General features: G+C 50.0%; 1 protein-coding gene across 8 annotated transcripts in view; it reads left to right on the top strand.

Annotated features, from left to right (window-relative positions):
• The window catches only part of WDFY4 (WDFY family member 4), a 301,742-nt gene that overhangs the window by 188,404 nt on the left and 95,905 nt on the right, over window positions 1-17,433 (top strand). For all 8 annotated transcript variants that reach the window (XM_070493267.1, XM_070493276.1, XM_070493259.1 and 5 more), the window contains 3 exons: window positions 4,163-4,369; window positions 5,767-5,818; window positions 8,405-8,571. In XM_070493267.1, coding sequence (XP_070349368.1) covers window positions 4,163-4,369; window positions 5,767-5,818; window positions 8,405-8,571 — 426 coding nt within the window. The remainder of the gene's footprint in view (window positions 1-4,162; window positions 4,370-5,766; window positions 5,819-8,404; window positions 8,572-17,433) is intronic.

Here is a 17,433-nt window from a genome sequence, read left to right as displayed (position 1 = left end):
CCAGGCCATGCCACTGTCAAAGCAATCAGTGGGCACACCTTTTTTCTCCAACTGCTCAAGCTGGTCTTTCACAGACTGTCAGTTTGGTGAATGGCTTCACCAGAAGCACCCACCCCACCCCAGTTTTGCTGACTGCCCTTCACAGCTGGGCTGGTGCCTTGCTGGCTTATTTGGGTGGTATCCATGCCCCTGGGACAGGCTCTGACACATCGGTGCCCCACCCCTTGTAGTCACCGAATTCTTTCAGGACTAGCAATGTGGCTAATAAGTTCAGTTGCCAATGGGGGAAAAATAAGATGAGTTGTTTAGGATTACATCCTTTATTTACGGACATCTTCATCACACTTGCTCCATTTCAAGGCAGAAGATGTTTATCTATACTTCCAAATCAGCATCCTGTCAAGGGCGTGACCATTTCTCTTCTTATGGTGGAAGACCCTGGCCAATTTGGTCCTGGCCAGGAGAGATGTGCCCTGTGGTACTTCATGAGTTTCTGCTGAAATTTGTGAGATGGAAAGTTCACATGGGAAGGACAGAGCCTTGGCAGAGGTGCTGAGCCAGCAGGAAAGGATCCAGCCTTCTAGAACATTGGCCTGGCTTATTTTCAGCAGCGGGGCCTGACTGGGTCTCAGAGAAAGTTGTACAGGGTTTTACTGGTGATTGAGGTATTTTTGGGAAAATCAGCATTTTGAAGCTAATCCATAAAGATACCTTCCAAGTATTTAAATATTTAAGAAAGATTGTTTTGATGTTTAAAGGAATGCAGAGGTAATCACCGTCTGCAGAGATAATGGGGTCTGGCACATTCACCTGCTTTTTTTAAGGGGCAGTATGCTTTCCCAGTGCAGGCCCTGCTTCTCTTGCAGAAAAGACAAGTCCAAATTCTGGACAGGAATCAGCCTTGTGAAATCTGCCACGTTCTTCAGGGACGGCTTGTCCCACGTGCACTCAGTGAACTCCTCCCACAGCGGGGGTGATGACGAGGTTCAGGGGCCCCAGCCAACAGGGTTCCCAATAACCAGCCGGGAAAGACTTCTCTAGTGGCATTTCACCCACAACAGAGAGGCGGCTGGAGACGGCACCACAGCAGGACCAGATAACATTAGTCGGTGCCCTGGAATTTAACCTAGGGATCACCATGTTCCATCATTCTATCGCCAGCAAATTGGGCTGTTCTCATGTTCAGTCTCTCGAATTACTTGTCACTCCAGAAGTACTGGGGAAATCATTCGCCTCTGCTCTGACTCTGCCCACATTCCCCTTGCCTTTTCCGAGTTCTATTCGTGCTCTTCTCTGCCGTGCAGCTGCTCTGGGTCTGCCCTGTTCTGTACCCAGACCATCCTGTTTTTGTATCGAGTCCTCATCATAATTTACAGAAATGCCTCATTCTGTCTATGCTACTTTTGAAAAGCCAGTCTTTACTAGTGAAAGCTCTTTGCAAGATGCCTGCCACCCCAGAAATGGCCTTCCTTTTAGCGTGTGAGGGGCAGTGTTCCGTCACACTCTCTTCTCAGCTCCCTAAGGGCCAACAGCTTCATTCCATTTCTTGCTCAGTCTCTATATATCCACTAAGTTTTTGTCATAGCTCTTTCAGATGCAAGTATCCGAAACTCAACTCAAACTGGCTTAGGCAAGAAATGAAATGTTTTGTGTTATTGAAAAATCCAGGGGAAGAGCAGGCTTCAGGAAGAGCTGGTTCCAGGTATTTGAACTCTGCTCTAAGGAATCTGTCTCTTCTCTCTTTCTTCTCTTTCTTTCTCTCTTTCACACAAACACACACACACACGCACACACAACACATGTTCACACAAACATGCACACACAAATGTGTGAGATTACTAATACATTTGAGGCACAGGGCACGTGGATGAGGAAGCATGTGAGTCTGAAGTGAAGCCATCCTCTGCTCCCCCAGCTGTACATCCTGGCACTAGACAGGCATCGTGTGAAGGATGGGGAACCATTTTCTGACTTGCACAAAGGGCTGTCTCATGCTGAGCTACATGCCTGTAGGCTGTATTTGAACCTGGCGGACCATTTCTCCTGATGCACATAAAGGTGCCCTGGGGCTGGGGGATCGGGGGCAGCTGTGAATGTGTACACATCCACCCATCTGTACTGTCTCCTCTGTATGGGCTCCAGAGAGCACCATTCCCAGTCCTGGAGAATGATGCTCGCCAGCCCATCCTATGACCATTTGTCACCATGTGGATTAGCCAGACTTAGGCCACATTCAACCTTGAAGCTGGGGCCGGCATTGGCCCCACTGAAGTAGCGGGGAAGGGTGTTTGCCCAGAGGAAAATCTCCAGTGATGCTACCCAAGGGTTTCCATTCAGCCAAAAATCACAGCTCCCTCTGACACACCAGAATCCCAGTCTCTGTGTCCCCGTCATGGCATTTGGCCCACTCAAGCTTTGAACTGAGAGAGGACCTTTCCTTGTGTGGAAACACGGCCACTACAGAGCACCTTGCAGGGGTGAGAACTCGGGGCTGTTGTCATTTCATCATCTCAGGTCCTCTGTCCTGGGACCACAGGCAGCTTTCTATCATGGACTGAACCATCCTTCCTCTCTGAGGGGTCTCCCCACTGACGCACGTCTGTCTGGCTGCAGATATTTCAGATGACACACGTGCCCTGTGATGAAGACAGGCAGCCGTGGACGTCCAGGTTGCCTAGGGGGAGGCTTGGGTGGAAGGGGTGCTCTTAAATGACTAATTTGAAACCCAGGGCGGACAACCCGATAGCTCAGGATCGTTCATTCTCTATGAAGCTCAGTATGTTACGACAAATGCAGAGACAATCTCCAGGGAGCTGAAATATTTCCCCGGAATAAGCCTTCATTTCAATAACCAAATCTCTGTGAATGGCTGTGGACAGTCGTTGTTCTGGAGTTCCTATTGACCAATCATAGTACTGTGTAAAATGCGGTAACTCTTTTGGATCTGAATTTAAGAACTGTGGAGAAACAAGACCATCTTGTTTTGAAATAAGATTTGCTCTATTCACAATAATAATACTAATTGCTCCAGCTGGGGAAAGGACTACATAAAACTCTTGAAAATATTGTCTCATTTGATCCTTACATAAGCTCACGGGTTTATTATTATGGTAATGTTATTAGCCAAATCTGACTGATGAGGAAGCCAAGCCTCCTTCGGAGGAAGCTGCTGGCGAACAGCAGGAGAGTGATGACCACCTGGGTCCATCTGATGCCAAAGACTGTGTGCTGAGCACTACACCATCCATCACATTTCATGGGAGTTTTCAGGTTCCGAGAACAACTTATCCATTCCTAGTGGCCCAGATTTGCAGCACCTAGATCTCAGCCCGCCAGTTTTTGAAATCAGGAGTTCATAAAATGATACAAGCCCTCTGGGAGAGGCATCTAGCACGCAGGCTTAAGCGAAAGCTTTGGAATCAGACAGGCTGGATTCACATCTCAGCTCGGTCACCTGGCGGTCCCTGGAGAACCCACCTCTCCCTGCCCAAGCTTGGTCTCTTCATGAAGATAATAGAAATTACTTACTCACGGTGCTACTGGCTGGAGGAAATGAGACAGAGCAGGTGAGGGGCTCAGCTTAACCCAGGATGACGACTTTCTTTCCCTTTATGTTAAGTTTATCAGACCTATGCTTCTTTACACTTTCACATGTCAGCTTTCTAAAAAATTGAAATTTAGAGCAAATACCATCAAATATTCAAATAATTGCAAAAGTGCATGCTGCAGACAAAGCTGATTCTATTGTCCGAACTGAGTTGAAATATTTCCTTGACAGGTGATGTATGAAACCGACGTGGCATATCAAAGTCATTTAGGGGCGTCGATGTATTTTACAGAGGGTTTCAGTTATGCTCTAGCAGAACGTATAACAGTCAAGGGCCACATATGCAAATTCTGAGGATTTCATAGCTATTGGGGGGATTATTTTCATTAATATCAGAAGTTTAGCTTCTGTGAACATTCTATAATCCTTGAAACTGCTTTCTTCTCCTGGCCTCATCCCGGCTCCAGAGAATACACTACATACTCTCAGGATGCTCCGGGCTCCTATAGGGGGTTGTTGTTCTCAAGCAATTATTGATCTGTTCACCCCAGGAGGTTTGGGTCCAGGCCTTTGGGGAAATGTGTCCAAAAGTGACACTGGACTTCTGCTTCCCAGAGGCAGAGATGTGGTGACATCAAGGCAGCCAACGCCTGGGCCAGGATCCAGGAGCAGCTGTTTGGGGAGCTGGGCCTGTGGGGCCAGAGGGCAGAAGGCGCACCTTGCTCCCGGTGGGAACTGGACTGGAGAGAAGGACCCAGTCGCATGAGGAAACGCATCAGACGCTTGTCTCCGCTGGAGGCCCTGAGTGCAGACAAGCTCAAGGTAAGAGTTAGACACAGCAAGTCAATGACGCCGCCAGGCAGGAAATGCGTAGGGCAGCGTCGCCTTAGCTTGTCCATCTCACGTTGTTTTCACCAGGATTCTGCCCTGTGTGCTGAAGGTCTGCTTTGGCGTGGGCAGGTGGGAGACGATGTATACAGTTAAATGTAAGAGGGCTGTAATTTATTTTTGATGCTGATTAATAGAAGAAAAGACTCACTAACCCTCCCAGGGACAAAGAAGGGATGCTATGCTACAGCTTGAATGAATGAATAAATGAGCGAGTGAATGAGTAGGTGTGTGGTTCGTTTCTATACCACCGACCCAGTACCACACTGACATCTACAGAAGTCCAGTGGAATAATCTGGACGTCAGGGTTTGGAAAGAGCCATGTGATGGCCATTGTCTGCTTGCAAGGGTTATTTGTCATGGAGCAGTGAAAACCAGCACTGCTGTGGGCATTATTGCACAAGCAAATCCTGTGACAAATTTTACAGTGCAAATATCCTGAACTCAGCTATTTCTGCAGGCTTGAGCTGGTGACCCAACAACACTGAGGCCGGGTTGGATCCCCAGGCGATGGAATCTGGGCTGTCCCTGGGCTAATGAGGCTTAACTCTGCGTCGTCAAACTCGCATTTTTGCCTTTGTGAGGATGGGGACAAGTTAGATTCATTTGGTAGTGGATGTAGAAATCTGCTGATAGTTTCCATGTCCTCATTGCACAAGCCTGATTTAAGGTATTCTAGAAGGCAGCCTTCCAAACACCGGAACACTAAACAGTTCCTTCCACATTCATCCCGAGTTGCAACGTTGGGTTTCTTCTCCAGCCTGTGATCTCAGAATCTTTATCCATGTTAAATCCTTTATAAAACCTGATGAAAAAATTGTATTTCATTTATTCAGTAGACACTTGAATTTTTAATGTATTGTCAATAAACATTTTGTGGTACATAGTGTTTTTCCCTCAATACATTTCTTAGGAAATGGAGGCAGAAAAAGTAGCCTGCCCACTGTGCTGGGGACACAGCCGAAGCTTGGCTACGAAACCTGGTCTCTGGTCTCTCGGACTGTCCAGCCCCAGATCCTGTCTCTGGTCCCCTCTCCAGGGTGGCTCAGACCACAGATATCCAGGGTACTATCTAATCCCACGCTGGCATCATCTTTGGTAGTTACTGTAAATCTTCCTTAATGGAAGATTGTGGCTTTTTTCCCCTTTGACTCAGGAACATTAATACTTGGTCCTTTAGGATTTAGCGTTTCTCTCCCCTTTCATCTGGGCCTTGAGTGTGTGAGTAATTTGAAGGGGTCACATGTGTGTGTGTGTTTGTGAATTTGTGGAATGGGGGGAGGGATATATGTCCAGGATTTAATTTCTCTTATCGCTGGTTTTATTTCAGGACAGCCAAGACAGAAATGGTGATAGTTCTCAGACAAATGCTGAAAATCAAGGTATTCCGTTTATCTATCTTTTATTTAATATTTATACCAATTCTCGGTTTTTTGGGACATCTTCTTAAAGATATAAAATTAATATTTTTGAGGAAGGAAATGCTGCGAGCCTAGAGTAGGCAGAGCGAAGACTCTTTCCATCACTGTGCTCTTTGGAACAAGGAGGAATCGATTCCAGACCTAGACTCTCCGTTAGGGGGAGAATTCTGTATGAAGGTTGCAACAAGAAGAATTTTTTCAGGGGAACTATCTTGTAAATTTGCTACATCAGGGAAACCTTAGAAGTGTCCCCAAACAATGCAGATACATGTTCAGTAAGGGGCCCAAAACACACAGGAGGAAAATAAAGTGTTTCAGAGTGAAAATGGATGCAATAGATATTTAATAGTTTTATACTGAGCTCTCTGACTATGAAAGTGACAGCTACAATAGTCATTATTATTTCCCAAATTAAGAAAAAGTAGTTTGAATCTTTTTTTTCATGTGTATGCTTACTCTTTATTTGTGTAATTCTCATGGAAGAATTTGGTTGAGTTGATTTGCTGAAAACCCAGGGTTTATTTTCAGAGGTTATTTTGGCTTCAACACATCCAAATACACACACACAAATACCCCCATAGACACACACAGACACACACACTGTATTTCAGATTTTATGTGTTTCTGCCAGCGTCTGCCTTGTGCTTCAGACACTCCCTATCTGTGAGTTTCATTGCATCCTAGGCTGCAGCTATGTCATCTCCTTAACCCAATGACAGCTCGTTAGCTCTGATCAAACGTGTCTCACTTGGTGCCTTAGTACTGGAACTTGCACTGAGCTTGTTATCTTGCTGGCCTGCCCTAACACAGCCCAGACACGAGGACCTTGGGCTTTGATCCCGCCCGGGTTGATGTGGACTTCTGCTATGGCACAGGATGTGGGATGCTGTTGTAATGCCCATTTGCTTCTCTTCTCTCCACCCCAAGCCCACTAACTCTAAGCTCAGAGCAATGGCCTGCTCTCCCTCTCAGAGCGGGTGGCCGTGGAGAGTACGGTGGTGGAGGGTGTGTGCTGCTTTGTGGACTATGGCCATGGCTGCTGAGTCTCCTGGTGCCCAATATGGAGAGCCCCTGGGGGCCTAGGACCCAGGCCTCCTCGGTGTTTCCAGCATGGAGCCCCCTCCCCAGTAGGGAGCTCAGTGTGGGGAGAAGGGGCCCCGTGTTGTCCACCATGCCTTCCTGGGGGCCTGTGTCTACACAGCGTTTTCCCTTGCTGGGGGAAAGCCTATGACTCTGTCACCAAGAGCAGCAGACACTTTCATTCATCCAGACGTGAGACTCCCAGCTGGAGAGGGGGTCAAAGAGATGAACTTCTTGGCACAAAGGAAGTGACCAGTAGCCCCTTGACTTCACAGTCCTGTGCAAAGTGCCTGCTCCGGGCAGGTGAACACCCAGGACAGGGTGGGGGAGCAGGATCTAAAAATCCACCCAGGTGTGTGCTTAGCTGGCGCCCACATGTCCATGTGCAGGAACGCGTCCATAGAAAATAAGTCTCGATGTGCTCGCAGATGATGGTGGCACAGAGCATTCGTGAGAGTCCAGAGATAGAAAGCATCTGTAATTCTAAAAAATAGGAGATGAGTTAGGTGACTATGAAATAGACACATCATAGATTATTACACGGCCGTTTCAGCTGTTTTCTAGAACTTTTAACGGAATCAGAAAGTGCTCATGATGTAATCTTGAGTGAAAAAAATAAGAGAAAAGAAAAACTACAAGTGCACTATAATTCCTATCATGTCAAAAATCACATGTGTGTGCATGCATGTACACGTGTGTACAGAAAAGATACCAGAAGTAAATAAACCAAATCGTGAACAGTGAGGACGAACAGCCTAGAGATTAAAAGCTCAGACTCTGGACTCAGTGACATGGTTCAGCTCCTGCTTCTAGTTCTTAGCAGCCATATGACCCTGAGCAAAGTGCTTCGCCTCTTTCCGTTTTCCCATTTGTAATGTGAGGATGAAATAGAATCCACAGCCTAAGTAGGACTAGATAAAAAAATGTCATGTGAAGTGCCCAGCACAGAGAAAGTGCTCACTAAATGGGAGCTGTTAGTAAGAGCACCATCTCTGGGGGCAAGGGCGAGGTTTGTTTTATTTCTCACAATTTCGTGGATTTTCCAAGATGTTTACAACAAGAAGATAGTGTTTCTGCAATTGGAAGAAAGAAGCCCACTCTTTTAAAAGAGTAAACAAAATGGAGCTCAGGAAAAGCAAATGCTCGCTGACCCCCCAGGACACTGCTTTGCCGGTTAATGAGGGTGAATTTGGCAGTGTGGCTCTGTGGTCACCCTAGAGATGCAGAGCAGCCAGGCCCGGGCATGCCTTCCAGAGCAACTAGAGCCAAAGATGTGTTCACCACGCTACTGGATCAGAGGGCTGGTGTCCACTTTAGAATCAGTGAGGGACGTGCTGGGGTCCACACCATTCACATCTGCCCTGGAACCACGCAGTTCCTCCCAGCGACCAAGGCCCAGGCTGCGCCCCAACCTGCTGATGGCAGGCAGCTCATGCCAAAACCGTGTGCCCCTTTATGCCGCTGCAGATGAACTGACACCAAAGGAAGCCGAGAGGCAGACGGACGAGGTGGCGGGAGACTGCACTCAGCTGACGTTCTTCCCTGCCTTGCACGAAAGTCTGCACTCCGAAGACTTCTTGGAGCTGTGTCGGGAAAGACAAGTTATCTTACAGGAGCTTCTTGATCACGAAAAGGTAATACGGCCGGCCCATCACGATTATTCTTTAAAGACGATCAGCCAGGAGAAAAGAGGTGATATCTTTCTTCACTGTAGAAAAATCAGTGAGCAAAACGAGCAGGCGTGCTCCTAAGTCCGTGGGCCCACAGCGAGGGTGTTAGCGGAAGCTCACGTGCTCTGCATCGAAATACTTAAAAGACATAAATCAAGCTACTAAGCTGCTAAATGAAATATGCTTTAACTTCCTGTGTTGACCTTTATAATAACGTGGGAAGCGAGTTTCAGATTTTGTAGTTCAACACCCAGGCCCCCTGCCGGCAGCCTGACCACCTGAGGGATCCATCTCACACCTTGAGGGGCCCTGGTGGATGTGGTTGGACGCCTGACACATATGTCTCAGCTGTCCCCACATCCTTCACCTCTCAGGCCTGGGGTAAGCACACCCGTGGCCCTGTAGCCCTCAAAAGGATGGACCTGGGGGTGAAGTGCGCACGGGCTAGGAGGCGGGCGGGGGCGGTTAGGGGGTAAGTCCACGCTCTGGCATGCCTGGAGCCGGGATGGGGGATCCAAGGTTCTCAGTGTGCATGTCCTCTTGGTATGACTCGAGGAGGGTCAGAGGGGTCTCCCTAAAGTATGGGCCCAGCAGAGGGCCCCTCTTACCCAAGTCTAAGGAAGGTGTGGAAGGTGAAGCACAGTCTTAGGGTAAAACAAGCCTGAGTTCGAATCCCAACGTGGCCACATACTAAATGGCGTGTTGTCTAACCTACATGAGCCTCAGTTTTTCTTATCTTTCATATGAAGGGTATTGCAATCATTTCACAGAATTCTTGTAAGGCTTAAAAGGGATGATGGAAACAAAGAGACTAGCTCAGAACCAGGCATGTGTGGGGTTCTCATTAAAAACGAATTCTCTGCTCTTTCCAAAGGTTGAGTGGTTTAGGGCTGGGTGGACCTCAGGTCTCATGGGTCAACTCTTCTGTTTGGGATGGAAGTGAAGGAGATGCCCCAGCAAAACAGAGGAGCAGGCAGGGCCTGGCAGACAAGCCATGCAGGGACTCCACAGAGATGAGTGTGTGAGCGCCCAGGGCTAGTCCAGCCGCAGGTGGACGAGAGTAGGTCTGAACTAAGGGCCACTGGGTAAGCAGCCTAGACTTCCAGGAGCAGGGGACAAGCTCAGAGAGCCTGTGATGAGCATGAGCAAGGTGCTGAAATGGAAGTGTGTCCTTTCCAGGGGCAAATCCTCACAGAGACTCCTGGAGGGGGTTAATTTGAGATTTGCTCCTTCCAGGGGTTGGACAGAGTGGGTTGGACATGCCTTGGCCAAGTGGACTGCTACAGAGCTTCTGACTAGTTGCTTAGCTTCTTTCGGATTTGGGTAACAGTTTAAGCAACACTATCCTGTAACAACTCTGTCCTTACACCTGCTTAACCCAAAGCCTCTGGACAGGGAGCCAATTTGCAAGTCCCCATCACGCCTCACCACCATACCCTCCCTCATGCTGGTTTGTTTACCGGCGGTGTCCCGCCGCCACCCGCTAGACTCCAGCAGCCACTCGCTGAAGCCGATCCTCCCCACTCCCCACTCTGAGACCTGGAGAACTCGTCCCTCCCTCTCCACCTCCCCCTGCATCCCCTCCTGCCCTTGCTCCTGGCACACGGGCTCACCTCCACCCTTCACCTGTCTGCCTCTTTCACTGCACGCATGGGCCTTGATGGAGACCCCCAGGGGCCTAGCCGCAGGCTGGCCTGGGAGCCATTCAGGAAACGCTGGGGAACCAAGACCTTGAATTCACGTTCGCTTTATTTTGATTATCGAAGTAATGTATGTCTACTTGTGAAATTTTACAAAATGGATATTAAAATATATATGTAACATATACAGACACACGTGTGTGTGTATCCGTAATATCCAGCTGCTGAGGACTAACAGCTGATAACCGTTTGCACATATCATATATCAATATGTTCATATGGGTAAGTGGATACTCAGTAAATGCCTAGTCAATTGAAAAACACAGCTAAGAGATCAGCGCTTTCTTACTATAAACTCTTTCCTCTGTCTTATGCCCTTAAAGGATTGTGTAAAGCAGTGATTCTCAGCAGGGGGCCAACTCTACCCCTCAGGGGACGTTTGCCAATGTCTGGAGGCATTTTTACTTGTCATGACTTGGTGGGCAGAGGCCATGGATGCTGCTACATGTCCTACACTTCTCAGGACAGCAGAAAATAATTATTCAGCCCCAGATGTCTATAGTGTCAAGGTGACAAACCCTGATACGAAGGTGCATATTAAGCAGATATCAAGTCCTAGCACCCCTTCCTGCTCTCCTCACGGGGTAAGGAATTAGCGGATTATATGTTGTCTCCATGCTGGTTCTTTCCATCGTTCGGTAAGAAGAGAGCAATGGCAATGCTTTGGTTTCATTTGGTATATTAATTTTCTATTGCTGCCATGACGAATTACCACAAACTTAGTGGCTTAAAACAACACACATTTATCTTATTTATTTATTATTTAATATTAATATGATATATTAATATTATTATGAAATATTATTTTGAATCTGCTTGCAAGTTTGTTTAGGTGTTGGCAGAATTCAGTTCCACGCTTCTGTGGGACTCAGGCCCCTGTTTCTTTGCTGGCTGTCAGCCAGGGGTCATTCCCAGCTTCTAGAGGCCGCCCCCATCCCTTGCCTTGTGGTCCCCTCCCTGCGACTTCTAAGCCAGCTCCAGCCGGTCAAGTCCTTCTCGCCCTTTGGATCTCTCTGACCCCCTTCCGCCTGTCTCCTCTCTTCCATTGCATCCCTCCCACCAACTCTACTGCCTTCTTCTTCTGTTGCTCAGGGCTCATGGGATTGCATTGGACCCACCAGATAATCCAAGAGAATCTCCCTATTTTGAGGTCTACTGATTTGTGACCTTAGCTTCATCTGGAAAGTCCCATCAAGCAGCACCTAGATTAGGGTTTGATGGGATGACCAAGGATGAGGCTCTTGGGGGACATCAGTGGACATCTTAGCCTGCCGTATTTGGTATCACTCAGGGTCCATACACCACCTACCCCCGTCCTCACTTCCAAGGAGAGCCTCGCAGATGGCCTGACTCCCACGTGCTTCCCAAGGCCAGCCTGCTCGTTCCAGCCTGCCGGGGCTGGGCTGCAGGCAAGGTCTGGAGTTTACAGGCACAGCCCAGAGCTGGCCCCAGCCCCGGCCCATGCAGCAGGTGAACACCCTTGGTATTTGTCCTGGTCTCTGAGAGTCTTGTTTTTGCTGATTGTCCCACCCAGCAACATTTCGTCAGGGGTCTTTTTGGAGAGTGAGAACCTGAGGCCCAAAGGTGACTGACTTTCCTGGCCCCTGAGAGGCAGGGCAGGACCAGCAGGAGGCTGCTCTCCCATCTCCCCCTGTCTTGTACTTAAACTTGAGCCTTCCTTGGCCTCTGTGTCACACAGTGGGAAGCTGTCAGAAGTGCCACATGAGCCTTGTTGTGGTAGCAAGGATGTCCGGGCTGTGCAGACAGGAGCATGCGAAGCCCAGCAGGGGCTGAGAACAGGAGCTGTCCCGTTTCTACTTAGCACTCGGGGTCCCCTTTTGGGCTGGGAGCCCCCAGCCAGGGCAGGGGGCCCAAATGAGTGTCAGCTCCCCCGGATGGGAGATGAGCAGCTGCAAGGGCAATGTGATCCACGACATTATCCAGACAATTGCTCTTTGCATGAATTGTTTGATTCGTTTCCTTGGGTTGTATTTGCTGCCTCTGGTTTCACGGGAAATTGTGGGAGAGGATGTTTCCCGTTCAGCCTCAGTTCCTCCAGGGTCAGTGGAGCCAAACCAGCAGACACACCTGCTTCCTGGGGAAGCAGGTGTAGGAGCGGAGCAGCCAGGGCCGTGGGGGTCAGGCTCCCTGGGGATGGGGTGGGCGGAGGGTACAGGCACCTGTTCCCATTCCCGCCACCCCCACTTACAGCGTGTCCCTGCCCAAAACTGTGCCCGTGCAGGGAGCTCTCGCGGGCTGTATCTGCCAACATCTCTGTGGCCATTGCTCTTCACTTAATAGAACTTAGGACTTGTTCTCTCACTTCAAGAAGGAAGGACAAGTGGGGTGGGAACCCTGGTACATAAGCCATGGCCCTGAGGAGCAGGAAAGGGCCTGTCAGAGCCGACGAAGAAGCCCTCCTCTTCAATCCTGGCCCCAGCCAGCCTCCAGGATGCCCTGTGAGCCTGTGAGGTGAGGAGCTGCAGGCCCTGGGCCGGGGCTGTGCTTGTTGAGAGCTTGGACAACACAGGAGACTCAAGGGTCTGACTGGGCCTCTTGTCCTGCCGTGATGAAGGATGATGAGACAGAGGGTCAGAGTAGACCCCACGAGAGACCTGACCTGCTGGGCTGGGCCTCCTCTAGGTGTTCTGTGACCACTACAAAATGCAACATTTTGTGGGAAAGAAGGAAGTTGCGGGGTTTGGGGCCTGGACTGATGTGTGGTGAAACAAGAGGCCCCCGAATTTGAAGTATGAGGCTGGGAGGAGCAAGGAAGCAGACCCTGGGAGCTCAGGAACATCCACAGGCTGGAAGAGCGGAGTCAGGCCTGGACTAAAGAGCTCTTGGCAGAGCGGGCCCTGGCTGGCCAGTGGGGCAGAGGGGGCCTCCGTGACCTGGCCCCCCTCCACTCCCCACACCTCCACCAGCCAGAGCCTCGCAGCCTCCTGCCCATCCGCTCACCACTCCCCTGCACCTGGAGGCCTCCTTCTGGGTGAGCCCATCCCGGGGCGCCCATCCCCAGAGCACCAAAGCCCCAGGCCCCCACGGCACTCTGCTCACTCCGCTGCCAGCATCCTCCTCACCGCACGGCTCTGTAATGATTTCTGAGTGGCTCCATATTTCTTTACAGGCGGGGACAGGCTTGCATTCATCCTTGTCTCTCCCTCCTCTGACACGTAGCATTTGTGCTCTGGAAAGATCTGCTGAACCAGAGGGCGCAGCTGTGTCAGGAGGCTGTCCACGGGGAGCCAGCCGGGTGTGCCGAGGGGCAGTGTTGGGGCTCAGGGAGTGGGCAGACTGCCTGCAGCCGTGACCTGGGTCTTCTCTTGAGCATCTCAGGACCTGGCCAGAGGGGTGGCGTGCCCTGCGTGGACCTGGCTCAGGGAGGGAGCCTCTCTGGGAACCGGTAAGGCACGGCTGAGCAGGCACTGGCCGCCATGGCGAATCCACCACCAGCACCAGGGAGGCAGATGGCAGCAATCTGTGCCCAGGAGGGCAGCCTGGCCCAGGGCAAGTGCTCAGCCTGGACTCAGAGCCCCATTCTGCTGTTTGTTTATCGCTGTTATGGGCAAAAATGTCAACAGTTGCATGTCTGGAGCCCTTGCTTTGTGTGCATTTCATCCAACATCTCATCTAGTCTCCCTGAGGCCCTGTGAGGGAGCCTTTATCATTTCCATTTTAAAGATGGCAGAAGCAGGGCCTGGTGGGGCTATGAACTGGAATTGCAGGGATTTCATCTCAGCTCTGTCTTCCTCTACGTTCACGCGGTTTTTCACTCTTTCTACTCTCTCCCTCTGTGCTGGGCAAGTGACATCAGCTGTCCCTTTCAGCCACCTTCCCACTTTGGGCCTTAGGGCTCTTGGCTCCCGCTGGGCTTCCTTTGCAACTTTCTGGTTGACGCGCACCACGCACAGTGTCTCTGCCTGGGACACGACACGCTGAGCATGTGCGAACCTGCCCGCCTGTACCGGTCTGCACCCCGGTCCGCTGTGGCCTTCATCCTCGTCCGCTCTGTTTATTGTCAAGGATTGGACCTGGAATTCAAGGAAGGAAGGATTATTGCACTGGCCCTTGAACCAAGAATGCGTTCAAGAGAAGATACAGAAAGTTTGTGTGTGTGCGCGCGCAGGTGCACCTGTGCGTGTGTGTGTCGGGGGGTATTTTCTGCATTTCCCGAGCTGGCACTTTCTGCTGTGTCGAGACCGTTGGCAGCAAGCGTTGACTGTAAGCTGGGGATTCCCCTGATTCAGATGTCTCCATAGGATCTTTGGAGCCTTGTGCTTTCCCTACATTTCCAAGTGAAAGCACACCCACCACAGGGGTGCGTGGCAGGAGTGCACCCACGCTCAGAAAACCCAGAGCACCTGCCTTCCGTGGCCGTCACATAAGCTGGGCGGCCGGCCCCACAAGGAGTACCTGGCTCCTCCACTCCAGCCATCTCAGAAGTGCTGCTTTATGGCCTCTGCTGGACTCAGGCCGGGAGCCTCCAGGACATAACCTCCTTCCAGGCTTCTGGCGGCCCATCCCAGCCGGAGGCCTGTGGGGAAGCGGGCTGACCTGAGCTCCCGGATAGCAGCCACCTAACTCGTTTCTCTGTGTGAACACTGGCGGTCTGGTCGCCGCCAGCGATACCTGGGACAGTAATTATTCTGTGCCACCTCTGCATCATTGGTTAATGATTCCCAGAGCCGCAAATGCATTTCTCTGCAAGCGGTTCTCTGCGACATGAGGAGTGGTTTATTTCATGCATGTTATTGTGAGCTCTGCCAGCCGCTGAGTGGTTGGGGACGGTCCCTGTCCCCCCTCCATGCAGCTGCTCTCAGAAGTGAGGCTCCGCTTGACAAAATGGGCTTCTAGACCCAGTGCGGAGTCAGAACCCAAGTGGGACTTGTTTTGTTGCTGTTCTCTTTCAGCACGTGAAAAACTAAACATTTATTTTTTTTTCGTGCAAACTCAATGTAAAATATTAGTTTGACCTCGGTGGAGAGGAATCGGCTAGAAGGGAGACATCATTGCTCTGGATGGCAGAGAGCAGCCGGCTCCTCTCAGGGACTTTGGCCGAGGTCATTTGTGGAAAGGGAAGACGCGTGTTAGCTGTTCCACGCAGTAACCTCCTGGCTGGGAGAACCGCCACGACTGACTCTCTAAACTGCAGAGCTGCACGTGTCATCCCTGCTTACACTTTCCGAGACTCTTTTTGGCACACTTTGTGCACAAGGGCTCTCCTGAGCAGGCCCTCCAGCTTCTCTGGACTCACCTCCCTCACCTTACACGCGGGTGCACGCACACACACGCCCCTGACTTTTTACTCTAATTACACGGAACTATTTATGATCTCCAGACATGTCCAGTTGATTCAAGACTTTGTGCTTAGACCACTCCTCCTCTGTTTTCATCTTCTTAAGTCCTAACTCCAGCCTTGGGGTCACCTCCTTGGGAACCACTTCTCTAACGTCACCTCTGCCCCCCTCCCACCCCGCTCTGTGCCCCCGAGTGCCCAGTTGCTCTTCTTCTCCCTCTCCTGTTAGAGCGTGAGCACCAGGAAGGAAGCTCCATCTCCCTTCGTGCCTGTGTGGGGCACACACTGAACGTTCAGTGCATAGCTGTGAAGGAATGCATGAACGAATGAATGAGTGTGTCGTGAGCAAGATGTGTGTGTGAGACAAAACCTCATCTTTCATGGCCTCACTGGTGTCCCTGGATCCCTTTCTCCATGTGCCCTTCGGATCCTGCATCACAATCATCAGGGCTGCTTGGTAAATGCAGATTCCAGGGCCCACTCTGTATCTGCTGAACCAGAACATCCGAGAATGGAGCCCAGAACGTGAACTTTAAAAGCGTCCGGGTGATTCTCATACATATTAACTCTTCAAATGAATGCTGAGATCACCAGTCCAGATTTTACAATGTTCGGAGCTGTCCCGGCCAGAAACTCGCTTCAATGGCAAACACTCGTCAACAAGCAGATCCTTGGTCCAGGCGGCTCAGGTTGGGAACTGTGCTTTCCACAGTCTTCAGGACTTATAATATGTTTCACGTTGCACTGTTGTAATTTCCATCCTTTTCCATCTGGCTCCTAGGCTGGGCAGCTTGGCTGTTTGCCGGCTTGCTGGCGGAAATGACACATACAGGCCTGCAGAGGGCGGCCCTGCTCCTTGTCTCCAGCGGAAAAGATGAGCTGCCAGAAAGAGATGCAGGCATTATATTTCTTCCCACATTTGCCAAATTGATATATAAAAAATAGTATCTCCTTATTGTTTTAATATACATTTCTTTGATCGCTAGTGTCTTTGAGAGCTCTGTCTAAAAATGAGGAATGTAGAAAAAAGCAGAAGCCGGAGTGCCTAGGTAGCCAACATAAATGTAATTTACGTAGTTGCTCTCCTTTTTGACACTTCACTTTTTCTCAGCAGTCTGTGCTTTTCCGGAAACTGAACATGCTCACTCCATATGCCGGTGTGACAGAATGTATTATTAGCAAGATCTAGGCAGGCAGAAGACATATGAAAAGGGAGGTGTGATTCAGATAAGGAGGGCTAAGGCTTTCTTGGCAGTAGATTTGGCATGCAAATATAAGAGAATGTGCTCTGTTGCTGGGTACCTCATACGACACCTCTGCACCTCAGGTTTTCCACCTATAAAATTAGGGCATTGCAACAAATTGCAGACTCATGATGCTGCAAAGAACTTCTGTGAGCCTCTGGTTGACCTTCCCCTTTGGCAGAAGTGCCCACTGAAGCCTGACTGTAGTTGAACGTGCTGGCCTGGGCTTCCATGGAATGTTCCAGAAGATTATTGCCCCTCTAACTTCAGCTCTGACCTTTTTGGATTTCCCGACAACCTCTTCCTCCTCACACACGGGGCCAGGTATGGCCACATACTCAGTTATCTACCTATCAGGAGAGGTAATCCATCTTCCAGCCGATCTTAAAAAAATTCTCCTTACGAAGCAGAAGTTCCACTCTTTTTAAAGTGATCGATAGAATCGTGGCGTGAGGGATTTCTTAATCACAAGGAAACTTGGGGATGGAGCCCCCCCCCCAGGGCTAATTTAAATGGAAGAGCAGGTAATAGTTCACTTGGGTTCATTTTCCAGTTTTTAAAATGCCATTCTTTTCTAACAGAA

The sequence above is a fragment of the Equus asinus genome, chromosome 2 (genome assembly GCF_041296235.1).
Source record: "Equus asinus isolate D_3611 breed Donkey chromosome 2, EquAss-T2T_v2, whole genome shotgun sequence".
Lineage (NCBI taxonomy): Eukaryota > Metazoa > Chordata > Mammalia > Perissodactyla > Equidae > Equus > Equus asinus.
This window is presented reverse-complemented; position numbering and strand designations above follow the sequence as displayed.